Source organism: Carassius gibelio, chromosome A21 (assembly GCF_023724105.1).
Source record: "Carassius gibelio isolate Cgi1373 ecotype wild population from Czech Republic chromosome A21, carGib1.2-hapl.c, whole genome shotgun sequence".
Lineage (NCBI taxonomy): Eukaryota > Metazoa > Chordata > Actinopteri > Cypriniformes > Cyprinidae > Carassius > Carassius gibelio.
In genome coordinates, this window is record NC_068391.1 from 17447104 (window position 1) to 17472864 (window position 25761).

Genomic DNA, 25761 nt, shown 5'->3' on the forward strand with positions numbered 1-25761 from the left:
ATTCCCCGTTTATTTTAGATCCTCCTTATTTTTGCATTTTTACAGTTTAATATACATATAATGTATTAGAACAACATGTCTATCAGAAAAGCAGACTTTTATATTTTGTGAGTGATGTTCACCAGAGTGACGCTAGTGTGTTCTGGGTGGTTGCCAGGATGTTGCTAGTTGCTAGGGTGTTGTTTATTGGCCTAATTAAAAAAGCCACTCCTTAGTCTCTATGAAATTCTTCTGTCCCCTACATTATGGTCTATGGGATTTTTCCCATTTTTAACTCAGAAAAAATAATAACATAATGCGTCTTAAAAAATCTGTCTAATTTAAGTTATTTAAATTTGTAGAACAAATGGTGGCAATGACTTACACAGTAAAAATTTAATACCTAAAATTGTATGTTTACTGTAACATCCCTTTATTTTTATTTTACAGTCGCATTTACCATCAATGGATTTAATTTCAGTGAGATCCATTGTCAACAGTTTAAAGGCTCGACCTGACCGCAAGTTCGCTTTGAGTGCACACAAACTCATTTTGCGTGGCGGTGTACTCGCCGTGTTCTGTAACTTTTCGCGCAGCTCCGCATCCAAAAATGCACAAGTTCCGGGCGACTCTAGCCGAACATGCACTTCTGTGCCAGCATTTGTGTGAAACAGAAGCAGTTTAATGTTAAGTTCAGACTCAATCAGGTGCTTTCTGATGGTTTGACGGAAAACAATGCATAGATAAATATTGTAGAAACGTAATTTTCTGTAAAGTTGCTTTGCAATGATTTGAATCGTAAAAAGCGGTATACAAATAAACTTGAATTGAATTACAAGACTTGTACCTGCAAATGACTTCTCACCAGTGATTCCCAATATTTTTAGAGGATAAATACTCCTAGTCGCCCACTGTCCTTTCAAAGAATAGTACACCGGCAAACGCAACAAGTATAAAAGCCTTATCCATTTGGGAAGGTGCGTGCGCAGTCAGCAGAGGCACGTGAAGCAGAGCCAGGCGAAAGTCTGAATCCTGCTTAATGATACATGAGGCACAGCTCACGAGTAATGTTTAAACCAAGCAGATTTCTGTTGAACAAATCATCACGCAAAATTCCAGATTATAGCTTTCTTTCGAAAAGACTGGATTTTGCCTGCGAAAATTTGCCAAACAATGGTAAATGTGACTGCACCTTCATTTAATTTTCAATCCTTTGCATCCTCAAATCAAAAGTTAACAACCTATAGTTGAAAAGATCAGAGACTCACAAATGTAGATTACTCGGGTGTGGGGCCCATTTTCCCGAATTCTCACAAAAGGGCCATTGATTTTTAAACACTGTTTGGCCTTTCTGTGTGTGTGTGTGTCAGTGCTGATAAACAAAGTGACGTGGTGGTACGTGGTGATGAATGGTGAAGCCCGGGGCCAGGAGCACTGTGTTTCAATGGGACTTTAGCGAGTGAACCCCTTCTCTAGCTCTCCATAAATCACTCGTTCTCTTTACCGCTCTTTCTCTCTTTCACTCAGGGCTGGTTAAATGCCAACAGGAGCTGCTCTCACTGCAGGCATGGTCTCTCCTTTCTTCCTTTAAAGAGCAAAAGGAACTTCTGATATTATTCGGTGTGGTTTTGGTTCATATGCGAAGCATTTAGCACACACTAACATTAATCTTACAATCAGGCCACTGATTCTCGCAGGCCTATGAGAAAAGTGTAACGAAGCCATGCAGCGGGTATATTAATGATTCCTTTTTATTAAATAGTAAACTGAACACTTTTCCATACATCACTGACATTACATATGGCCTATTATTATTGTTAGTTGAATCCCAAATTATTGGACAACTTATTTTGCGAGCAGAAACCAAGCGACCAGCTTGATAAAAATATATGGCTGTTTTCCATGACTGAGAGGATGTTTGATTTATACCTCGATTAGGATGAAATATGCAGTAGGTCCATAGTCTGGATGTCAGATCGGACAATGTGCTGTGCAGGTACCAGCATGTTTCTCATTGGTTTTTGTTTCTGAAATCACTTCATTCTACACATAATGTCTAGTCCAGAGTCTATATGTGTTGTATGACAGTGTTTTAAAGTATTTGGCTTAAGCTGATGTGAAGCACTTTGGCTATAGAAGCACTTAGTGTACTTTAGCCTGTGTGAAAGGGAGCTTGGGTAGGCCGGGATTTCTGCTCCGTAATTGCTCTGTCCAGTTTTCCACAGAGTAGATATGTAGCATCTGGTTACAATCAATGTTTCCCTCTGCTATTATGAAATTAGCTGCGCGGAAATGATTTGAAATGGCCTGTAATGATTTCTGATAGAAATGTGCGCCATTGTTTCGCCCTTTGAGATAAGCGTGCTGGTAAATAAGTCACAACAAACGAAACGATCGCTTTACCTCATTCCAAGTCAGGGATCAGGCCTCAAACAGCAAGCGCTTGGCTTTTCGAGCCTGGTATTTTTAATCTTCATTTTTGTTTGTTTATTCGCAAGCTCCTCCTTCAGATATGTGCAAAGGGGACCATCCATGGGCTTTGAAGACCCTTTTTGATCATTAGGTTGATTGCTGTTCTAAGCGCGTTTGTGATGGTTTAATTAAACCAAGACCCTATGCGGGGCTCCAGCGGCCCTCGAGAGCTCTCCGGCTGGAGGGTTTGCTCACGGCGCACAGTGTTTCTCTTTGTGTTAATGATGAGGAACAGATATTAGGTGAGGGAAACAATGACATGTTGGAAGGTAAAAGTAAACTGTTACGGTTAGCAATTTGGGGCAAGGTTAGCACAGTTGAAAGTCACCCCACAAAAGCGACATTTTTGGACGAGAACACAAGTGATAAATGATGTGCGCTCTGTCTCCTCCTCACTCCCTAACACACACACACACACACACACACACACAGATGAAGGCAGAGAGGAGGAGAAGGGTGAGGACAGGTGCTTGTGTTCTGCTCTGGTTCGGAGAGAAGAGTTGGAACAGGTTTTTGTCTCTCAGGCTTGCGCGCTCTCCTGTGCGGTGTCACTATCGCATCCGATGTAAAGTTGCCCCGAGGCGGAGAGAGATAGCCATACCGATAAAAGAAAACAATACATGCGACAAAATTGAATAATGCAAATTACAAGTTAACAGAGACAACAAAGCCATGAACATATAGACATGCACAGGTTTAACTCTACATCATACACCTATAAAAACTGTCCTTTAGTTTATTGTGATATCTTTTTAACCACTTAGTACGATACTAAGCTATAGGCTAAACTTTTAGCTTGTTAACCAAAGGCTCCCTGAAAAATTAAACTACATCAGAAATCGTATACAGTTTAGTACTGTAGGTACTACATTTGAATAACTATTAAAAAATATGTACAAAAATGCCAGGAAGTATTTACAGCACAGCAAATTAAAATGAGCCGCTTCTAACATACAGTAGCTAGATTGTAATGCTAGTTGTTAGCTGTTGGTACCAGAGGAAGAAGACTCTTCTCATTGTAGATAACACTGTCCTGTAAATAAATAAATAGTAAACAAGATTATTATGATTCTGATACAAGATTTATACACTAGCATACTTGTGGAAGTTGACAAATACAAATATACATATAGCATTTATATTAGCCTCAATGCAAATACGATAAAGGTCTTTTCATTTCATGTGGCATTTCAAATAATATTCTGATCAGTTACAGCATCCTGTAAAAATAAACATTTACAAATGATTTCTAAATAAAGAATATGAAAGAACTTTGGACTATATGAGAGAAACTTTCTCAGGTTCTCTTCAGTGTCCCTTGAGACGCATTCATCTCACAGGTCCATTCTTCCTGTGCGCAGGTTAAGGGCTGCGGCGTTGACCTAGTATTCCTCTCATTTAATATTCCACCCACTGCTCTTCACACGCTAATTGGGGGAGAAGGAAGCACTCATTATGGCTCATTTCATGTACACACATTCATTAGGCGCAGGGCTGGAGTGTCAGGAAAACGCAGCCTGGCCTCTTTTCTACTTTGTTTACTTTCCTGTTTATTTGCAGGTGTATTTGTTCGTTTAAATTCCCCCTTCCTGTAGACTTAAGCGAGTAGCACCCAAATGAGTTCTGTTTGTTCTTGGTCTACGTTGTTTTTTTTTTTAAAGGAGGTGGTTTGTGATGCACTGAGCCGTAGTGCTTAACTTGGGAAACAGAAGTTTGAGTCCAGTTCATATTATTTCCTTAACCTTCATCATTTCCTGCCTACTTTCTCTTACACCCATTTGTGAATGTGGAATAAAAGTAAAAAAACAGAAAAAAATAGTTTAATTTTCAAGCTCTTCAATTCTTTGTTGATTGTTAGTTGGCATTCCTTCTATACTGATAAATCTAAGCTTTAAAAACCACTGTACTTTTCCATTTTCAGAATATTTAAACCAAACAGGGCAAAGACCAATGCAGTGCCACTTTTATAGCTCTCAATTCACCAACTATTCTTTCATTTACATTCCCACCATCCTCTATCTTCCAGAACAGCCTAGACATGTTCTGCGGTCCAGCCTGCATATGGCAGTTAAAATGTAATATACACTAATTCCCCTTCATTCACTTCCTCCTCCAACCTATTACTGCTAGGGTTTTATTGTCCTGCTATCATCTTTTTTTGTGTATACGTATGTATCGTGGGGGTTAACTAACGAACATTGGTCCTTTGCTTTGGTTCAGCTCATTATGTGCTTTGTGCATTTCCTTTTGGGGGCCTGGTTTTAATGTAGCTTGTTATTCTGCACTCTAGTGAATCAGGGGCCCCGTGGACCTCAAGTTTTGGAAGTGTAACCCCTGAGAATTATTTGAAGTTGAAGAACGAAATGAAGAGGTGATAGGGAGCGACAACTGCTTTCATTGACTGTGCCAGTAATATAGCTTGTGGTTTAGTGGTAGGAAGTTTCTGCTTTCTTGATTTTTTGTTGTAGCAAGTCAACAAACCAGTTCATTTAAGATGTGAAAATGTGAATTTTGCATAGGCTGCCAGAAAACTAGTGTTGGGAATGTTTTAGTGTGTATTTGTGCAGTTGCTAGTGTTTTAGGTGGTTACTAACTGGTCTAATTAGCAAAAAAAAAAAAAGGTTTATTTTTCCGCTCTCAAAATCTAGACATATATCAAGACATATATGTAGCACAGCGATATATGAAGCACATATTGATCAGTGTGTGTCAAATTTGCATTGCCAACTTGAACATGAGCAGAATGTTTTTCTCCAATTTCAGTGGATTCTTATTGAAATGACCGGATTTATCCTGTATTTCGCCAAGCATCTGTACCGCAACAGTAACTTAGGAAACCCTCTATTTTTATATAAATTGCAGGTAATTGTATAGACTGAGGACTATCCAGTAAAACATTTCTGTATGTTTGTGAATCTGTTAGGTTGTTCATCTAAGAGTTTCTTCTGTCGTGTTACTCTTCTGTGAGTTACTTCAGATTGGACTGTCTCCCAGCTATAAATACCACCCAGGCTTTCGGATCCCCGTGCTTTAGGGCTCCCCCGGCGCCTCCTGTCAAACACTGCCATCTTGTTGGGAATAAATGTCTAACTGGCAGAGGGGCGATCTGTCTCTCTCAAGCTTTTTTCTCTAGCGGGCTAAGGCTCCACAAGAGTTTGTGTGGCATCAGGTTTGATGGGATTTTCCTCATTTTCTTTATCAATTTTTTTTTCTGTTTTTACTTCTATTTCTACTGCATTTTAATTACAACTAAAAACTCCTCTAACCTTTGCCTTCCAATAATGTTCCCAGAGGCACAAACTTGTCAGAATAAGTGTTGTGTGCTCATTCAACCTGTGATCGACATTGTGACGTTAAGTAAAAGCTGACAAATGAGACTAAGCGAATCTCACCTGGTCACAGGTCAAAAAAATAGGCCATATTTATTCCAAAAAATTTATAGAAACAGAAAATGAAACATTATAACCACTTTTATTGTAGCTTGCACTACCTGTTGTACTCGGAAGCAATTCCAGGCGAATGACGTAGGACTTGTGGGTAGCGCATGCCCCGGTGATAATATGCTAGTCTCGCAAAAACCAATGATTGTTTACAGGGGTAAAGGAAGCAAAGTTTCCTTACTTTAGCAAAGGAAAACCAGTCTCCTCTTGGTTTATAATGTTTTAAATATGGATATTTTTCGTACAAAAAAGCATTGACTTGCTACAGGGAGGCTTTTATTCACCCCCCAGAGCTGTGTGGGACACTTTCTTATTACGGATGGATGTGCTTAATAGGACTTCTTTTGGACTGCTGAATAGAAACACCTGCCCACTGCCATTGTAAAGCTTGTGAATTTTTTTCTATATAACTCCGAAAGGATCTATCTGAAAGAAGAAAGTCATATACACCTAGGGTGACTTGAGGGTGAGTAAATCATAGGCTAATTGTAATTTTACTTTAAAAAACTGCTTTAAATGATACTAAAAGGCTTGTTTTAATTATTATATATATATATTCTGATTTAAGGATGGAATATGACCTAGAGACTCAAACAGCCCTCATCCTGACCTGATAAAAAAAAAAAAAAAAAAAGTCAGCAGGTACAACTTTTTGCTCAGACTGCATCATTGTATACACTTGTCACTAATTTTCTCTCTCATGACATCATTAATATAGTGCTAAAAGAGAACCTCACCTCACAATTCAAAACAACCTCACATAATTAGCTCTTTTAACATTTACTCTGGCAATTATGGTGATTATTTGTGTGCCTTGATCTTCATATGTTAATCTTTGTGTAAACAAACCTATATTAGTGTGTGGGTGCGCGGGTGCGATCACGTACACACGTACCTGACAAAAACACTGTGCCATAGATGCACACTAAATTACCCCCTAATTGGATCCCTTTGAATATTCAAGAGACGTCCCAACCGACAGATGTACAAAATAAAATCTAACAAATATGTGGGGGCAAGAAAAGCACATTGGGGTTAAAGGCGCTGAGGGAGATAGCCTTCTTTCTTTCGTTCCTGTCCCTGGCATATGTTCATCCATATGGAACGGGGGGCAGAATCTCTGGGAAGGCTGACATTATGTCAAGTAACTCGCTGAGAGGAAACCATCTTTAGAAGAAAAGTTAGAGGAAGAGACATGAGGAGAAAGCATTTACAAATTTGATAAGGTACTTTTATATTAGAGAACAATTCTCCTGGATGATGGCTATTGAAGCACTAAGTACATTTTAGAAAAATAAAGGGTCCAGTAACAAATGAGAAATTTATTTTTTATTACATTTTATGATATGCTAATATTTTAATAGGCAAGGCAAGGCAAGGCAAGTTTATTTATATAGCACATTTCGTACACAATGGTAATTCAAAGTGCTTTACATAAAATAAAGTAAAATAATCATGAAGAAAAATAATAACAAAAATAAAACAAGCAATTTTAAAACTTTTAAAATGATTAAAACATTTAAAAACAGTTAGAAAAAAAATATAATAAAATAAAACATTGAAAATATAGTGCATTCAGTTCGGACATTGCACAGTGCTCATTCAATAAATGCACAGCTAAAAAGATGTGTTTTGAGTCTAGATTTAAATGTGACTAGTGTTTAGCACATCTGATCTCTTCTGGAAGCTGATTCCAACTGCGTGCGGCATAATAACTAAAGGCAGACTCCCCTTGTTTTGTGTGAACCCTTGGTATTTCTAACTGACTTGATCCTAGTGATCTGAGTGCTCTGTTAGGTTTATATTCAGTGAACATATCTGCAATATATTTCGGTCCTAGGTCATTTAGTGACTTATATACGAGTAAAAGTACTTTAAAATCAATCCTAAATGTAACTGGAAGCCAGTGTAAGGACCTGAGGACTGGTGTGATATGCTCAGATTTTCTGGTTCTAGTCAGAATCCTGGCAGCAGCGTTCTGGATGAGCTGCAGCTGTCTAATGGTCTTTTTGGGAAGGCCAGTGAGGAGTCATTACAATAGTCCACCCTGCTGGTGATAAAGGCATGAACAAGTTTCTCCAAGTCTTGACTGGAAACAAAGCATCTAATTCTTGCGATGTTTTTTAAATGATAGTATGCTGATTTAGTTACTGCTTTGACATGACTACTGAAACTAAGGTCTGTCTCCAGAATCACACCAAGATTCCTGACTTGATTTTTAGTTGTTTGACCCCTAATAATTAAAATTGAAACTTTTTTTGTTTTGTTTTTCACTTTTTGAGTTTCTTTGTTTGCAACTGGCAAGAAAGCTTTTTCCAGAAACTTTATATTGTCTTTGTTTTTAGTGGACAGTAAATAAAAGGTCTGATATATGAATTATTGATTGCGGTTGCCAGTTAAAAGAAAAAGGCACTTCCCTTCTTTTTGTTAGCTTATTTATTTATCTGTTTGTTCACTTTGTACTCTCAGCTGGTGCTGTTTTGTAGGGTTGAGTGGATGGATGCGTTTTGTTTAGCTGTTCAGGTATTTTTTTCTTACAGTACTTGCATTTTGTAAAAATGTTTACATTTGATTTTGTTTTTTAAAATATAGATTAAGGATTGTCTTCTGCCTAGAACGAATTTTTTTTTTTTTTATCAAACAAACATACATATATGTACAAACAAAAAGATCCCATTGTGCTTGGCCTAACACACACACACACACACACACACACTCATGGTATCATTACTCGTGCACATTACAGTGAGAGGAGACAGAACGGGGGCACTTTGTAAATGTCATGGGCCGAGGGCTCTTCCACCCTCTTTGCTGGATGGAATAAAATGAATTGAAGTGAACACTATCAGCAGCCACAGCTAGATAAATCTGTCGTTTAAAAGGGACTTGCAATTAGGTGTGCAGGGGCCAGCAGGAGAGCCGGGCTTTCAAGAGCCTGCTGCCATTAACCTCCTTTCTACTGCCACATTGACCAGGGAAGTGTAGTTTTTAGTTCCCCAAGCTTGAATTTGAATCATCCACTCACCAAAAACAACTACAAAGAGGTTGATGCTAATATCTGACCTATTCATTAAAAGACTGTTGAAAGAACATTTTAATTTTGTAGTTTGACATTTCTTAGTTAAGTAGAATGTAGCGTGGGATTTTGATTCATTTAAGTGGCAAGTCTTTTGAATCAATTCAAAGATTTGTTTCTTGATTTATTCAGCAAGTTACATTGTTACACCACTAGGTGGCCACAGGTGACTTACAAATGACTTGGTGTAAAACAAATGAGTCGCTGAATCATTCATTTAACAGATTTATATAAAAAAAATTACCGTCTACTGAGTCAAATTATATTTGTATAGTGTTTTCCACGATACACATTGTTTCAAAGCAGCTTTACAGAAAATCATGTTACTGTTTATAATGTTGTATACAGCTGGGACATATAGTGGACACAAAAACAATCAAGCAGTTGAGATTTGCTAAAGTATATATCGATTTATTTAATTGCACTTTTTGTGTGTGGATAAAGTTGTATATACTTATATTTTCAACTTTATATAGAGTGGGGTGATACTATACAATAGCTTCGATATAAACAATGATATAAACAACCACATAGCTGAGATTTGCTATATAGCATATCGCTTTACTATATTTCTATACTATATTCGTTCAGCATTGTTTTGTTCGGACTCGAAACACACACAGAGCAAAAAAAAACCTAGTTTGAAATGAACATTTTTTTCAGGACCAAAAAAGGCAATATAATGAAGCAAATTTTGAAATTATCTAGATATGTTTCTTCGGAATAATGTGCAGTGGATGAACCGAACACAATAAGACATAAATGTACGATCAACATACTGAACGACGCAGAGCCCCTCGTGCGCTTTTAAACATTTCTGCAGTCTTCACCTCCAGTTTTATCTCACAGTTCACCTCACACCTCTCTCTCTCCAGCGTCCCCTTCTGCTCACCCCTTTTCTCACCCTATCCTTCTTCCTCTCGCGTGTTTTCCTCCTCACACTCTATCTGCGTGACCTTCATCTGCTCGCCACTTTCAGCCGGCACCAAAAACTTAATCACACACTGTCAACCTGTAAGGAGAGGAGGGCGAATTCTTCCCCTCCTTCTCTCGGCTCCTCTCTTCTTTAATGCCCTTTGCAGTGGCGAGGAAAGAAGGGGGGAAATTTATGGCTGGTGGGACAGGTGTGGTATGAACAATGGGCAGAAAGGAGTGCAGGGTTATCTGGTGGGGCGCTGGAGAGCGGGCGGCAGGGAAATCGATGTGACCCGTGATACACTGTCATCACAATTCCCACCTCAGCCGGCCTATTTGTCTTGCCTAGGGAGCCCTGGACGGGCCGTGTCAATGTGCGTGGAGAGAGGCCCCGGACAGATTAGCCGGAGTGAATCATGACTGCTCGCGCTCTTTCTTATTCAGCCCCAGTTCTCTCTGTTAATGCTGCTGCAGTGAGGCTATAGTTTGTGGCCTGGCATTGTAGGTGGGAGGGGTTGCCTATGGGGCTTGTGGGTAAAATATGGATTGTATGTATGAAAATAAGAGATTAACTGCTATACGGAGGTTTGCACACAGCAGCTTTCTGTTTCTTCAGAAATCCACTGTGAAGCGCTCACTCGGTTTATCTTCTCCCTGAGAGTGATATTCACGTTTACTGTTTCTGGATGTTCTGTAAACCCTCGCTTTGGTTATAGCCAGTTCATCCTCTGGGAAATAAATTTATAGGCTGCATGAAACTCACTTCAAGGTAAAGAGTTTCTTATTTTTTTAAGTTAGAATACTTGATTTTTCCTGTTTGTTATGAAGGGACTCTAAGTAAGCGAATTTTAGGTGGAATTTTTTTTTTTTTTTTGGAGTATTAAAACTTAATCCATGTGTTTGAGTGTCCTGAACAGCCTGACACAGCAACAGCTCAACCAATAGTGTGAGGCTGGGGGCGGAGCTATCTGATTGTTTGACCAATGGAAGATGGGGAGAATGTTTGGCAGACGTTTTTATCCTTTCAATTCGGCCTGGTGACACATAAATGACACAATTCACTTTAAAAAAAAAAAAGAAAAAGAAAAAAAAGACAATTCACTTAAAAAAAATAAAATTCATTTAATTTCAATAAATCATATTTTTTGCTGTAGTGGTCAACTAATACAGTATATATATATATATATATATATATATATATATATATATATATATATATATATATATATATATATATATATATATAAATAGCATGTATATCAGTATATAAATTGGACAGCTGTTAAAGAAAGTAAATGGTATATGAACATGTTTTATTGAGTTTGCCTTTCTACTTTGAGAACATGATTCCCAATGCACTAACTTTTGGTTACAGCATTTACCTCCTTTTAAGTCATGTTTCTAACATTTTTTTTATTTGTGAAAAATACTAGACATTTTTCTGTTCTGTTCTATGTTTTGTCAGATGAGGCTCAGTTAGCTTTGCCCATGCAGAAACCAGGGTTCGAGAAGCTTCCTCTGGGCACTCAGACTCTTCCTTCAGGCTTCCCCGCTCCCTTCCTGTTTACAGATGGCCTCTCTTCTGTGGAGACATTGCTCACTAACATCCAGGTACATGCAGTGTGTTTTATTCACTTTTATTCATTAAAATGTGAAGTTGTTATGTTTTTATCCTCATGATTCTCTTCAAACCCTATGCGGTTTTAAAATTGATTAACCACAAACCATTTTAAGATTCAAGATGTTTCTAGAACTGTATGCTCTTCAATAAAAATAGTTACTGAGGGAAAAAATATTAAATATGTTTCTACCTATTTTAAGTCTTCATGTGTCTCCCCCTTGGAAGTTTGCTGAGGCCCCTAGTGGGCCCTGGCCTCCTGGTTAAGAACCACTGCTTTTTATGGTAACTGTAAATGTTTATATGTGTATTAAAATCAAGTGTGTCTTATGTTATGTTGGCGGCTCAGGGTCTGCTGAAGGTGGCCGTGGATAATGCCCGTGTGCAGGATAAACAGGTGCAACAGGAACGCAAGGAGTTAAAGATGGAGCTGTACAGAGAAAGAGAGATGAGAGAGAGTCTGGAGAGACAACTCACCTCTGAACTGCACAGCCGAGGTACATCCACACTCTGATGTTAGGGTGGATCATAACTGAACTTGCTTTTTATCATATAATACTTTATATAATAGTAATATTTTAGGTCCAGAGTTCCCACAGTCATAGAAATCATAAAAAAGAATACTGGAAAATTGGTGCAAGTTTCAATAGTATAAATAGTGTTTTATATTTTTTTATTATTTTAAATTAAGCGTTATCCAGTAATCACAAATTACGGAAAAAATTATGGAAATTAATTGGCTATAATGTGTACGGATCCTTCCGGGTTCTCTCTCTCTCTTTTTTTTTTTGGTAAACACATTAACGCGTGACGAGCACTCAGAAAAACCTCAGTGCGCACACCACCAGTTCCTTCCCTACATCACAACCAAACGTGTCACTGGTGGATTTACTGCCAATTCAACTCCTACCGTTTGCGCCAAGAAATTAAGCCAATTATTCAGCTGGATAACAACTCTGACAATGTGTACAAACACCTCAATAATTTATTAGCCATGGCTGTTACAGCATTTCATGTTCTTTTAATTCACACTGTTATATGGTGGATGATTTGGCCAATCAAAGGCAAGTAATTAGAGGTGTGAGGAGGAAGGGACATACATTTAACATCGCACACGAGCGAACACGCCGGGAGCTTGTTTTAGGGTCTTCTGCCAGAGTATTTCAAAAGACTGTTAATTGCTGTGAATCCACACATACACATATATTCAGAGGATTGTGCTGTGTGAACACGATGTGTTGGCGTTGGATATGTACAGCTGTTGTGTTAGCCACATAAATGTGCATTGGACGGTTGAATTTATTATTTTATTAGTAGTTCTATTAGATTGCTTATAGGGTCCCTGAACCCTGAATATGCGTAATAGTAGTAGTGATGTCCTAGCAAACGCCTAACAACTAGGACACATTTCCGTAAAGTTTATTAATCTGGGCGCCTAAAAACCTTGCTATTTTACATATCCTGTTTTGAAAGCTGTTGCACCTAGTGCACCATATGTTTTTGTTTTTCTAATGCTAATGAGCACTTTCAAGTCTCTAATGTGTGAACTTGATTTTGCGCTGGTGTCTTCTAGTGTTTTCAGACACCATGCTGAACGAGCGAAGTGTTTTACTTTTTTTTTGTCTTTCCTCTCGCCCTCAGCCTCTATTCAGAAGCGTCTGAAGAAAGAAAAGAAGGCGAAGAGGAAACTGCAGGAGGCTCTGGAGTTTGAGTCCAAGAGGAGAGAGCAGGTGGAACATGCGCTCAAACAGGCCACATCTCCTGAGAGTCTCCGCATGAGTCTCAACGGTGCGGCTCTGCTCGGACACACACAACACTGGAGCGGTCCTAATACTCACACTTGCGGTCTTTGCATTTGACCACTTCGTTCAGTTTGGCCATTTAAATTTCGGTCAACCTTTTGTTCATTCTCATTCATTTTTTATGACTCTGTCTAGGTCATAACCATTAGCAACGCATTAGGATCATAATCTCAGCTGAGGAAATGGAGTCTGATGTTTATCATAAACGCTCTAAATAAGCACACTTATCAAGGCCAAACCATTTTCCTAAATCGCTTGCTGTTGTTTTGATTACACTTGTTTAATTGTGAATATCTTAACAGAAGCAGGATTTGAACGGAGCAAAAAACAAGTACATTTGCAAGACATCTGCAAGTATTTTCATGAGTGCTGGAGCAATTATTAGGCCGAGGCTGATTAGACACAAATTCATTATGAGAAATGCCCTTTGTTTTTGCCTTTCATCTGAGGGGAATGCTAGAAAAAGATCTATATTGTGAAGGTCTGCTGTTACGTCACATCTTTATCTCAGATAAAGCTACTTCCTCTTTTTTTTATCTGTACAACACGGCCTTTGTTGAGGAGATTATGTCCAAGTGCAGCTCAACTCAACTGAGCTAGGTAGACGACATTAATTAAAATATATATGTATATATTAACTTTTTTAATAATACACGGATGTCTCTGATACTCACCAAGGCTGTATTTATTTTATTAAATATACGGCGAAAAACAGTAATAAATTTGTCAAATTTAATTACAAATTAAAACAACTATTTTCTATGTATCATGTTTTAAAATGTAATTTATTCTTGTGATACAAAGCTGAATTTTCAGCAACATTACTCCAGTCTTCAGTGTCACATGATCCTTCAGAAATCATTCTAATATGCTGATTTGCTGCTCAAGATACATTTCTGATTATTATCAATGTTGAAAACAGTTGAGACAGTTTTCTTTTTTGTGTGTGTGTGTGTGGAAACCATAATAATTTTTTTTAGGATTCTTTGACAAATATGAAGTTAAAAATACCATTATTTATTTAAATTGTAGGGAATTTCACAAGAGTTTAATGCTGAATAAAAGTATTACTTCTTAAAAAAAAAAATTGAATGTGTATTTTTAATGAAACTTTCTCCACTTTTTTTCCCAATGCATTTCAGGTTGTAAAATGTGACAATATTTAATATTAAAAATGTTATTTGTAAATATATTTATTTGAGACACAGGTACCAATTGCATGTTTTGCTGATAATGTACGAGAGGTCTAATTATGTGACATATTTGCTTGTAGAGGCAGTGATACCAGAGGTGAAGTCTGAACATAATGGCAACCAGCAGGAGAACTCAGCTGTACAAGGTAAGAGCTTAATGCATTTACACTACATGTGTAACTACCACAAACTACAAAACTTGAAATAAAGACCTGACACCATATGGTCAATACTCGGTATTTGAATGAATGGCTGCAGTTGAGAAGATGCATCCAGCCATGTGCTGTACATATGGTCCAGAGGCCCCCCTCTCCTGGGGGCGAACCCCAGCAGAACTACCAGAGTAAATCCTTGAACTTGCCTTGCATCTCATTGGGTCCCTTTGAAGACTCTTTCAGGAGTGAGATTACAAACTGATGTTTTCATGTGCCTTCCATGCTTCCGTTCCCCGAGATCTATTTGCGCTTTACAGCTCTTCTGCACACACTCATACAGATTCATTCTTATCCCTGTTCCATCTGTCTTTCCCTCTTCCCTTCAACCTAGCCTCCCAAATCTGGCCAAAAGTTGTGTTTGATAAATGGGACCTATTATCAACACGTCTGACGGCGAATTAAAGACCCGCTGCCGTACATCTTATTGAAATGTGGGGCTGGGGGAAGGTGAATAAATACATATGTTTACAGAAGATGCAGTGGAAATGGGCTGCAAAGTGCTCCACTGAAAATGAGCGACATTTTTTTTCCCCTATACAGCCAATTTCACAGTCTGCAAATAAAGAGACATCCATTTTTCTTCTGGTTTTGACAGCGGCGCTGTAACAGAGCACTGCTGAAGCGTTTGCAGAGATACCGCCAGTTTGTTTTTTGTTTTTTTTCTCGTTGGGGCAGCACCAGGGTTCATTCTCGGTGTAAAGGGGTCATCGCTGGGTGATCGTGGGTTGAATCTGACACAACTTCACCCTAAATCTGTGGCCCATATCATGTTTCAAAGTCTGTAACTTTCAACTCCAGGTCAGATCTGCACAACCTGCAGATCAAAGACACGCAGCCTTAGACTAGACTGAGAAATACATCAATTGTTATTTTGTAGGCCGACATCTGGAGATAGAATAGAGCATGCTGTTGTCAAATCTTGTGAGACATTAACTGTGACTCGAGAAAAAAAGTTCAGTGCTCTTTAGTTGGTTTTCAACCATTAAGTGAGTAAACAAAAACACATTTGCTTATTGTACAAAAGCAACAATCCCAAAACAATCCAAACAGTCTCTAGACCTAAACAGCAATTCTGGGTCAAAACCAAGCACAGCCTACCGCTCTCTTTCATTAAGCCAACAAGGAAGTGATTAAAACGGCATTTTATCAACTTGCCGCTGGAGGCTGGCTCCAGAAAGGAGTCAATTGCATATTAAAATGCCCAACTTTACAGCAGAAAAAAACAAACATGTTTGCAGTCTGGTACAAAAAATTATTTGGGTCTATATAGCTAATTTTGCCCTTCATGACAACTGTAAGGGGGGTGATTTTTTTTTTTTTTTAAGCATCCATTTAAATTATATTAAACCTTAAAGTTCTGCATAATTAAGGGCATGGCCACTTCAGTGACAGGTGGATTGCCGCTGATGACAATGCTGTCGCACCAGGTGGGCGTGGCCTCAGCAACCAGCTCCCACCCTTTTTGCCCAATTTCGATTGACAGTGATGCGCTGATTTGTCATGACTTTGTTTTGTAAGAATTTTTCTGGCTGTTTGGAGGGGATGATTTAAACATGTTATCCACATTACTCCCAAAGTTTCCCCCTTGCGTTGGATTCAACATTACGGAGGCCCTAAAGAGTCATAGTGATGTAAAAAACGATGGCAGGAGAAATAATTATATTTCCATGCTTTGGGTTCACTCCCAAATTTTTTAGCTCCCCAAGAAGCCTCATGTTTGTTTCTTGAGAGAATGCAAAACATTTGTGAAAGAACAAAAAATTGGCCACAAACAGAAAATTTATCAGGGGAAAGCAAAAGCTTCGAAATATTTGTATATTATAACTTGATATTCAATATATATATATATGTATATGTATATCTATATGTTTATGTATATGTTATATTCTTTACAGAAAATTATGTTTCTACAATATTTAGTAGTAGCTAGTAGTTTGTGCACATTTGACAGGATTTTAGAAAAAATAAAAATAATAATAATAATACAAGACGTAGTCAGCTAGACGATGAACTATCAATATTATTAATTAAGTTATTATATGATTCAGTCACACATTTAGCAATAATTGTTAGTTCTGTTTGTTGATTCAAGGTAGCATCATCTGGGGTCCTCTGAGGGCCAGCATCATCTCTTATATGTGTGTATATATATATATATATATATATATATATATATATATATATATATATGTGTGTGTATATATATATATATATATATATATATATATATATATATATATATATATATATGTGTGTGTGTGTGTGTGTGTATATATATATATATATATATATATATATATATATATATATATATATATATATATATATATATATATGTGTGTGTGTGTGTATATATATATATATATATATATATATATATATGTGTGTGTGTATATATATATATATATATATATATATATATATATATATATATATATATATATATATATATATATATATATATATGTGTGTGTATATATGTGTGTGTATATATATATTAAGCTGAGGCGTCACTAATGTGAGCGTAACAGCAGGGATGCCCCTGACCTTTAGAGCAGCGAGCAGAACCAGGAAACCTGAAGATCAGACCTTTCCCTCATAATGCAGAGGTTAATATGAGGTGCAAATGAGTCTATCTGCTATGGGACAGTAATCGCTCTGACACAGTTCTTTAGCTGTTCACTTCACGAGTAGTGTAAAAACAGCTTTGCATTACACTTTCATACCTCACTAAAGGGGAAAAACAAGTTCAATATAGTTCCAGTTGATAATTCAGTTTAGGGGTGTAAAATGTATCGTACATTGAGACAACAATTGTGGATACCGTATATTCAGTATTCGATAAAATGGGCTTACCAATTGGATCACGGGAAGTGATGACTCCTGCTGAATGAGAGTTCTGAACTGAAGGTTCACGCCAAAATGTATTAAATAGTGGTTAGAGAGTCTGACTTGTAACTGAAAGGTTGCTGGTTCGAGTCTCATACCAGGAGGGATTGTAGGTGGGGGGAGTGTATGTACAGCCTTTGAGCAAGGCACTGTACCCCAACTTCTCCCCGGGTGCCGCAGCAAAAATGGCTGCCCACTGCTCTGGGTGTGAGTTCACAGTGTGTGTGTGTGTGTTCACTGCTGTGTGTGTGCACTTTGGATGGAATAAATGCAGAGCACTAATTCAGAATATTGGTCAACATACTTTGCACGTCACTAAGGGTGCTCCGATCACGATCGCCCGATCCTTATGTGCATCTCGTCAGTATTCGGTTGTTAAGTGATGACGTAAGAAGCGCTGTTTCCGGGTCCAAGCCTCAACTCGCTTCACTTGAGAATACGACCTCAGCAGCCGTTTATGAGCACTGTTTATTCATATTAATAATTTAAGCTAAACGCTTTCAAACTTACGATATACACTAAAATGTCCGTGCTCACAGCGTTTATATTTTTTTTAATATTTATATTTTCATTGTCTAGCTATCTGGTACTTCGGTATGGAGTTAAAGGTTAAGATTATAACTATTTTGCCAGTATTCTATCACATTGTGAGTTTATATTAGCACCTTTTGTTGTTTTCTCGTGGTAACTGATAGAGCGTTTGGACACGGAAGTGCTGCTACTGTACGTGACGTCAGACTTAACAACCGAAAAGCCGGTTCTCTAATCAGCGGTTAATTCCATCAGGTGCGTGATTTCACTTAGAGCTGCTGTTACTACACAGAGCCGTTGTTAACTGAGAGGCTGCGCAAATCCACTTCATTTTCAGCGTTTATTTGCGCATTTTCTCAGTTAACAAAGGCTCTGTGTAGTAACAGCTGCTCTAAGTGAAATCACGCACCTGATGGAATTTACCGCTGATTAAAGAACTGGCTTTACTGACGAGATGCACCTAACGATCGGCCGATCGTGATCGGAGCACCCGTACACGTCACGTCACTTTCACATCTAAATTGTTACAAACTGAAGGTAGAACATATCTAATTTGTTGGTTAAGGAATGCACGGGTTTTGTCCAGGAAGGAAAAACATATTTTACAATTATCTCTACATTGCTTTATCTAGATGTTCCAAAGGTGTCTGTGCAATCATTTTACAAAGTCTGGCAGTTTGTGTATGAAGTCTGTTGTCCGCTCCACCCTTCCCCGAGCCTCACCACATTTATCCATTACAGCCGGCAAAAATCTAATTAGCCCGTGCTTCTCTCCCAAGTCGGACTTCACAGTTTTGCAAGCTTAGCATTGACAGCTGATTTCATTAGGTTTGATTGTCCTTGCCGAGATCCCACTCGTCGGGCTAAAAGCTTTTTGCGCTTTCTCAGGTTCCACCCCTGTGTTGGGGCCATTACGATGACCCGTGCCTTTTCTGATTAATCAAGACGAGTGGCACTAACAGAAAACTGCTGAACACAAAAGGAGGTGACATCACTTTACAAGCCGATTAAGAGAAGTGTGGAGTGGTGAAAGAGAGGGAGTGAAGAAGGGAGGTGAAAATGTAATTAAGATGGAGCAAACCAAACTCAAAACACTGCAGTTACACTCAATGAGCGTCCTTCCGGAGAATTCCACACTCGTTCCAACAATCAGCTCTGAAAGTGTGCAGATTCCGTATGGGTCTATGTGAACACACTGGGCTACAGCACACAAATCAACCTATTAATGTGTATCATGCTGTGATATAACTAGGGTGAATAATTAAGGAAGAGGAAGTGGTTTTTGTGTTTCGAGAATAAGTGAGACCGGGCTTTTATGGAGAGCGCCATGTGTTGTGGAGAAGGTCCCAGAGGAGGACCACCCTCACATCTTCATCCATCCTACATGTGGGGCAAAAGATGCATAGGGTTGACCTCATCGCTGGCAACAGTTACTCATTTACTGAAATACTGATGTAAGGAGAAGAATGTTCTTGAATAGAACTTAAATATTTGGATGTTTCCTTTTAGGGCTACAAATTGATGAAAACAATAAAAAAATATGAAAATAAAAAATATGAAAATAAAAATAGCCAACAGCAAATATTTAATTGATGGTCTCCTTATATACAATATTTAATTCATATTTAAATATTTAAATATGCTAATTTAAAAAATAAATCAATGCATACTGATTCAGTCTCTCATTAGCATAAAATAATGCAAATGTACCTTTTAGTGAATTTTACAGCAAATTGGGAAGCACATCTTTTTCAAATGTGGAATAATATTCGTCAATGCTGGAATTCAATTTTGTATTTTATCTTGAAATTAATGAATAAAACAAAGAAGAAAAAAGATAATTGTTGCTAATTTAATTAATTAATTAATTAAAAAAATTGGCCTATGTATTTTAAAGTATATTTATTATATTAATATTTTTTTTACAATAAAGACTAATAAAGTCTAAAAGAATTAGCAAAATGTTGCTAATTATGTAACTTTGAACCCTGTGTAACAAGATTATATATGTATATATACATACATATATACATGCATATTTTTTGTTCCAACAAATATGAGGTACTAAAATTCAAAAGAATGTGCAAAATCCATTTGTTGTTGTTTTTTTAGATGCATGTGACATGGTAATAACACTGATATTCACAAAAGAGAAATGAATCTTCATCTTCAACGAATAGAGGTATTTTGGCCCACCTCCTGCTTAACAAAACAGATAGTGTCCTGCTCTGTCAGGTCTCTGTATTAAGTGTATGAACTATTAGCTCTAGTGTCTCATGGGTGCAGCTTCATCATGGCAGATTTAGTCTGCTGTCAGCCATAGGACTCAATTAATTGCACTTCAGGATATTACTCGTAACTCATATTTCAGAGCAAGTGAAATACCTCTACTTCTATTTATCTGCTCTTGCGTCTCTCCCTCCTTTCAGCACCAGCAGGCCTCATGGCATTCATGCATTTCAGATGGTTCCCATATAATATGAATGTCACATGTAATGTGTTATACAGCACATTTAATATTCATGCTCTGTGTATGTTTATAAACAAAAAAAGAATTGAATGAGAAAGCAATTCAGTTGACAGCTTATCAAAATCAGAAATTCAGCCACTTTCCACAAAAGAAAAGGGAGAGTAGAAAAATGAGGTCTAAAATTCTAAATAGTCAAACGTTTCTGAAGGTTAGGACAGTGTTTTTTTGTTTTTTGTTTAATGGATAATTTGCTTAAAATCCCTTGAAGTTAAAATAATTATATTATTTATATAACTGTTATATTAGCGGTTTTATGCTTGACAGAATTAGGAACATGTCTGAATACAATTTTAAAACTAATCCTTATTTGTGTGATTCTGTTATTTATAGTAATAAAACAAAAAACTAAAATATTATAAATAATGTTATTTTGTTTATTTTAAAAAGACATTGATAATAGGGTTACACATGTAGTATTAAGCTGTAAATTAAGTACAAATGTAAATTTAAGATACATTCAGATACATGCAAATATAAATTAAGCTGTCACTCAGTAAGGCATAGGTAGTTTTTAATCAAATTGTTAATTTGGATTTATTGATAAAGCTAATTATAATTTTTCTTAAGTTGATAAATAGATGTTTTAGATGTCACTGACAAATGCAGTGAATGCAACAATTTGTGTGGAACTCAGATCAGTTTGTGTTGGGTTTTTTTTTTTTTGCTTTTAATTGATGTGAGATCATGCACTAACAAAATTTGAGACAGTACATTAAATGTAGTAATTAATTGTTATAATTTGACCATTTTTAACATTAATAAAATAATATAATTGAAATGTAATCATTTTACATCTATAAATGCATTACCAATTCAACAAAGTATATCAAAATTGTTGAATGCTCAATTTGTGGAAAGTATCACCAATCGACATGTAACTTTTTTTTACATATCTGGATTGTTATTTTCCATGACCAGTTTCAAGGAGAACAGATTTGGGCTGACCCATAGATTATACGCATTGATGTGAACACACTGTTTCTGCACTCCCAGTCTTACTCTCTCGCCGTCCATGTTCCTTGAGTGGCGTTTTGTTTACATCCTGCATACATATTAGCTCATCTGTTGGTGCTTGCAGAAACGAGCATGTTGAAGATGTAAAAGCACTCGAGTCCTAATGAACTGCTTCCTGTGTGACGGTGTGCTGCGAGCTCTCTGATTAACATGCATCTGCAGCACTCCTGCCTCTCAACCACCAGCTGTTTCTCTCTGATCTAGTGCCTGACGGCCACCGCAAATATGATTCATTCTAAAAACTTGCTAAATTTTGATGTTGGAAGACATTAATGTCTTTGTTTTTGCTCCTTTTTTAATTATGATTCTTGACTCACGAAGTCTTGTGATTCTTGGGATTAGTGGAATATTAGTTTGAACAGTGCTAAAATATATATATATATATATATATATATATATATATATATATATATATATATATATATATATATAAATGTGTGTGTGTGTGTGTGTATATATGTATGTATATGTGTATGTATATATGTGTATATACATGTACATATATATATATATATATATATATATATATATATATATATATATACACAGTATGTGTGTGTGTGTGTGTGTGTGTGTGTGTGTGTGTATGTATGTATGTATATGTGTATGTATATATGTCTATATACATGTGTATATATGTGTGTGTGTGTGTGTGTGTGTTTTAAACGTTCAGTCAGATTAAAGTTACTTTTTTATGGATTACAAATGCAAAAATAGTTAAATTCACTGCTCTCACACATTTTATCTTCTCATTACAGAAAACAGACCCTACTCCAAACCTCCCATCATGTACTGAAGCCTCTGGCATCTTTAGTCCCTCAACAGACAGCTCACACCACAGATGGATGGGACAACATGGAGAGGGGTTTGTGGGGCTTTTTCCCGGAGGGAAAGTGGTGCGGGTGCTGAAGACCAGGCACCTGAAACCCGTGTACAGGACTGGAGTGTGTATGTGTGTGGAGGTGCAGTGCGTTTGCAGTCCTCATGAGACGTGTGTGTGGGTCTGAAGCCCTGCTTGTTGGCGACCTTTCAACACCACATGCACCGACTTGTAAAAAAAAATGTCTTTCTCTCTTGTTTTGACTACTTCTACATCCCACACTTTTTTGAGATTTAAAGAAGTTTTTTTTTTTCTGGATTAAAATGTCATTACCTGATGAATTACCCTTCTTTATGTGAAGCACACAGCATCACCCTAATCTAAACCTATGTCTAGATTATTATTATTATTATTATTATTATTATTATTATTATTATTATTGAGTGTTATCTGCTGATCCCCCATGATTCTGTGCACCAGTGATTCTGAACAGCACAACAGTCTTGACGAGTCTGTAGAGAACTTTATCCACAGCACCTCTACATGAAAGGAGAGACAAATATTATGTGGACAGACTCCAAACAAGACACATGTGCTTCTTTAATAAACATTGTCTACATTTGTTGTTTTGCCTTTTGAGTAAGGGATTCTATATCAAAGTTTCCTTTTTTTCTAATTTGTTGTATTTTTTTAGAAAGTGTAGAAATATTTTCCTCATGTTGTCGTTTCCCTGCCCTATGTTTATTATTCTGGTGTTTATTTTATTATCTGGTTTGTTGTTTTTCATTGTATTTTAATCAGCATTTCAAACAGATGCTCAAGTGATCTTGACACAAACGTTCTTTGTACGTCTTTGTTGTCTTACTTTGCCCCGCGACAATGTTTTCTCTATTGCTCCTTAACTTAAAAAGTGAAAAAATTTGTTCATTTGATGTTGCTATAAACACAGTATTACAGTACTCCCTGTTCTGTTTTTACCTGTTTATAAAGACTTGTAAAAATGCTTTAGCGTTTGCTATCCTGACGTTGTTATTACATGGATACATTTTTAGTGATGAAAAGAGACGAGAAGTACCCTTATGCACACCCAGAGCAAGCATGCTTGTAAATACAATGATGAAAAATTACACCTATCAATTGAAAATAAAATGCTGCCTCTTTAAATCTATTTTTAAACATTTCTAGACTCCATAGGTAATGCAATCACAAATTGGCAGCTATCAATGATGTTGAATGTTGTTTTAAAATGGCAACAGACACTTATCACAGACTTGCACATGCCACAATGAATAAAACACCCCTATGAACATATTGGTAGTTTTTTTTTTCTTTTCTTTGAGTAATAAAATTAAAATAGAAAAATTAGCATGTTGCATTTAAGTTATTTTCATAGATGTTTTCAATTCAATTCAAGTTTATTTGTATAGTACTTTTTACAATACAAATCGTTACAAAGCAACTTTACAGAAAATTATGTTCTGTGTATGTATGTAAGCAAAGCCACAGCAGAACAGTGTTTCTTTACTGAATGATGTGTTTTTAAACAAATAGGGTGAGTAAATGATTCAGTGAGCCATTCATAAAGAGAGTCGCTTCATTTATTGAATGAATCAGCCATTTGAACAAATCGGTTGAATCAATGACTCAACCACTCATTAAGACAGTGAACTGCTGCCACCCACTGGTGGTTTGGTTTCATATTTTAAAGTATCATTGCATTTTTCCATCATTTCATATTTGTATGTTAAAAAAGGAAACATTAATCTTATAACATTATTTATACATTTGCAATTTTACTATGTTAAACCTCTTATCATCATTAATCCAACCATCTGAGTAAAGATGGAAGTGGAAAGATGGAGTTTGTTGAGGCTGATTTCATTTGAATGGTAACAAGCAGACAGTGTCTTATTATTCTAACAATGTATTGATAAAATTTAAGAATTTGACATAAATGATGACACGTACATTAAATAAGGTTAGGAAAATATTGCCATTCATTAAGTGTTCTAGAAATCAATTTGAAATATAACAAACGCTGATTAAAGTAAGACCTGATAGAGCACTGATGAGACTATTGCTTTAGAATAAATTACATAAATAATAAAAAAGTGCACGTCAAGGCTTAATGTCGAGTCCTGTTTAAATGTTCATGAAATTACAAAATTGTTTCGGTTGACCAGTAGTCTGAGTGGTATGAACGCAGGATCTTTATGACTTCCTCTATATATTCACCTCACTGATGTTGTACTTTTTTTTAATTATTTTTTTTGAAGCGGTGCGCTTCCATAAATATACACATGGGCCTCGCATCACAGCCTGAAACTCTTATCATCCGAGCAATTCATAAAACCCACGGCTCTGAAGCTCCACTGTCCCAGAGGTGTTCAACATGAAGCAAATACGAGCGAGCACCTCTCACCTCCAGCTGCCAAAGGAACTGACCTCATTAGTCACGTACCTTTAAGCCGCCCAAGCCGTCGAGTAGCAGACTACATTTCCCACTGCGACTGCTGCGCTTCATCTGTTATCTGCAACTTCCTGGACTTCTGGGAGTTGTGGGAAGAGAAGCAGGCCTCCTGATAGAGCCCGGAGAGCCGCTGCCTGAATTGGCCCTACGGGAAAAAAAAGAAAAGAAGGTCCATTTTTGCACTTCAATTAAAGACGAGTCGTTTGATCTACTCTTGATTAGCCCCTCTCCTCCATAACTGGCTTTATGTAAAGTAGTCAAAGTACTTCATTTATGATTAGTGATGTTTTTAGGGGTGGGATTGAGGTGAGTGTTTGAAACACAATCGCTGCGGTGGACTATTTAATCAGTGGAAATAAGATAAAAACAGAATCATTTGCATGTGTTCCATTAAAAACATTGAATCTGATTAAGGCTAACAAGAAGGTAGGGATTAAAGGAGCGGACGAAAATGGAGAGTCATAAAAGCTTGACATCAGAGCCAGGTGTGCGTCTCTTTTCTCTAGCCTATAATTCATGAGAGCTGATCCACATCAATTAAAAACAATCGTTCCTGGAGATAAAGTATAACACATGGCCAGGATCAATAACTCACAACCTTTTCAGAAGGGAGCTGTTTGGACAGATCATGCCACCGTGACCATAAACGATTGACTCTACTGAAAACATTGCAACTTTATGCCAAGATATACTTCAATTATATATATATATATATATATATATATATATATATATATAGTGTGTGTATATATATATATATATATATATATATATATGTATATGTATATGTATATGTA

At 37.0% G+C, this 25761-nt stretch overlaps 1 protein-coding gene across 1 annotated transcript in view; it reads left to right on the forward strand.

The window, feature by feature from the left end:
- Nucleotides 1–23805, forward strand: part of LOC127942014 (dachshund homolog 2-like) — a 135738-nt gene extending 111933 nt beyond the window's left edge. The window contains exons 8-12 of the mRNA XM_052537525.1: nt 11348–11493; nt 11850–11997; nt 13142–13288; nt 14576–14641; nt 22433–23805. Of these exons, the coding sequence (XP_052393485.1) occupies nt 11348–11493; nt 11850–11997; nt 13142–13288; nt 14576–14641; nt 22433–22470 (545 nt within the window). The 3' untranslated portion in view covers nt 22471–23805. The remainder of the gene's footprint in view (nt 1–11347; nt 11494–11849; nt 11998–13141; nt 13289–14575; nt 14642–22432) is intronic.
- Nucleotides 23806–25761: the final 1956 nt, after the last annotated feature.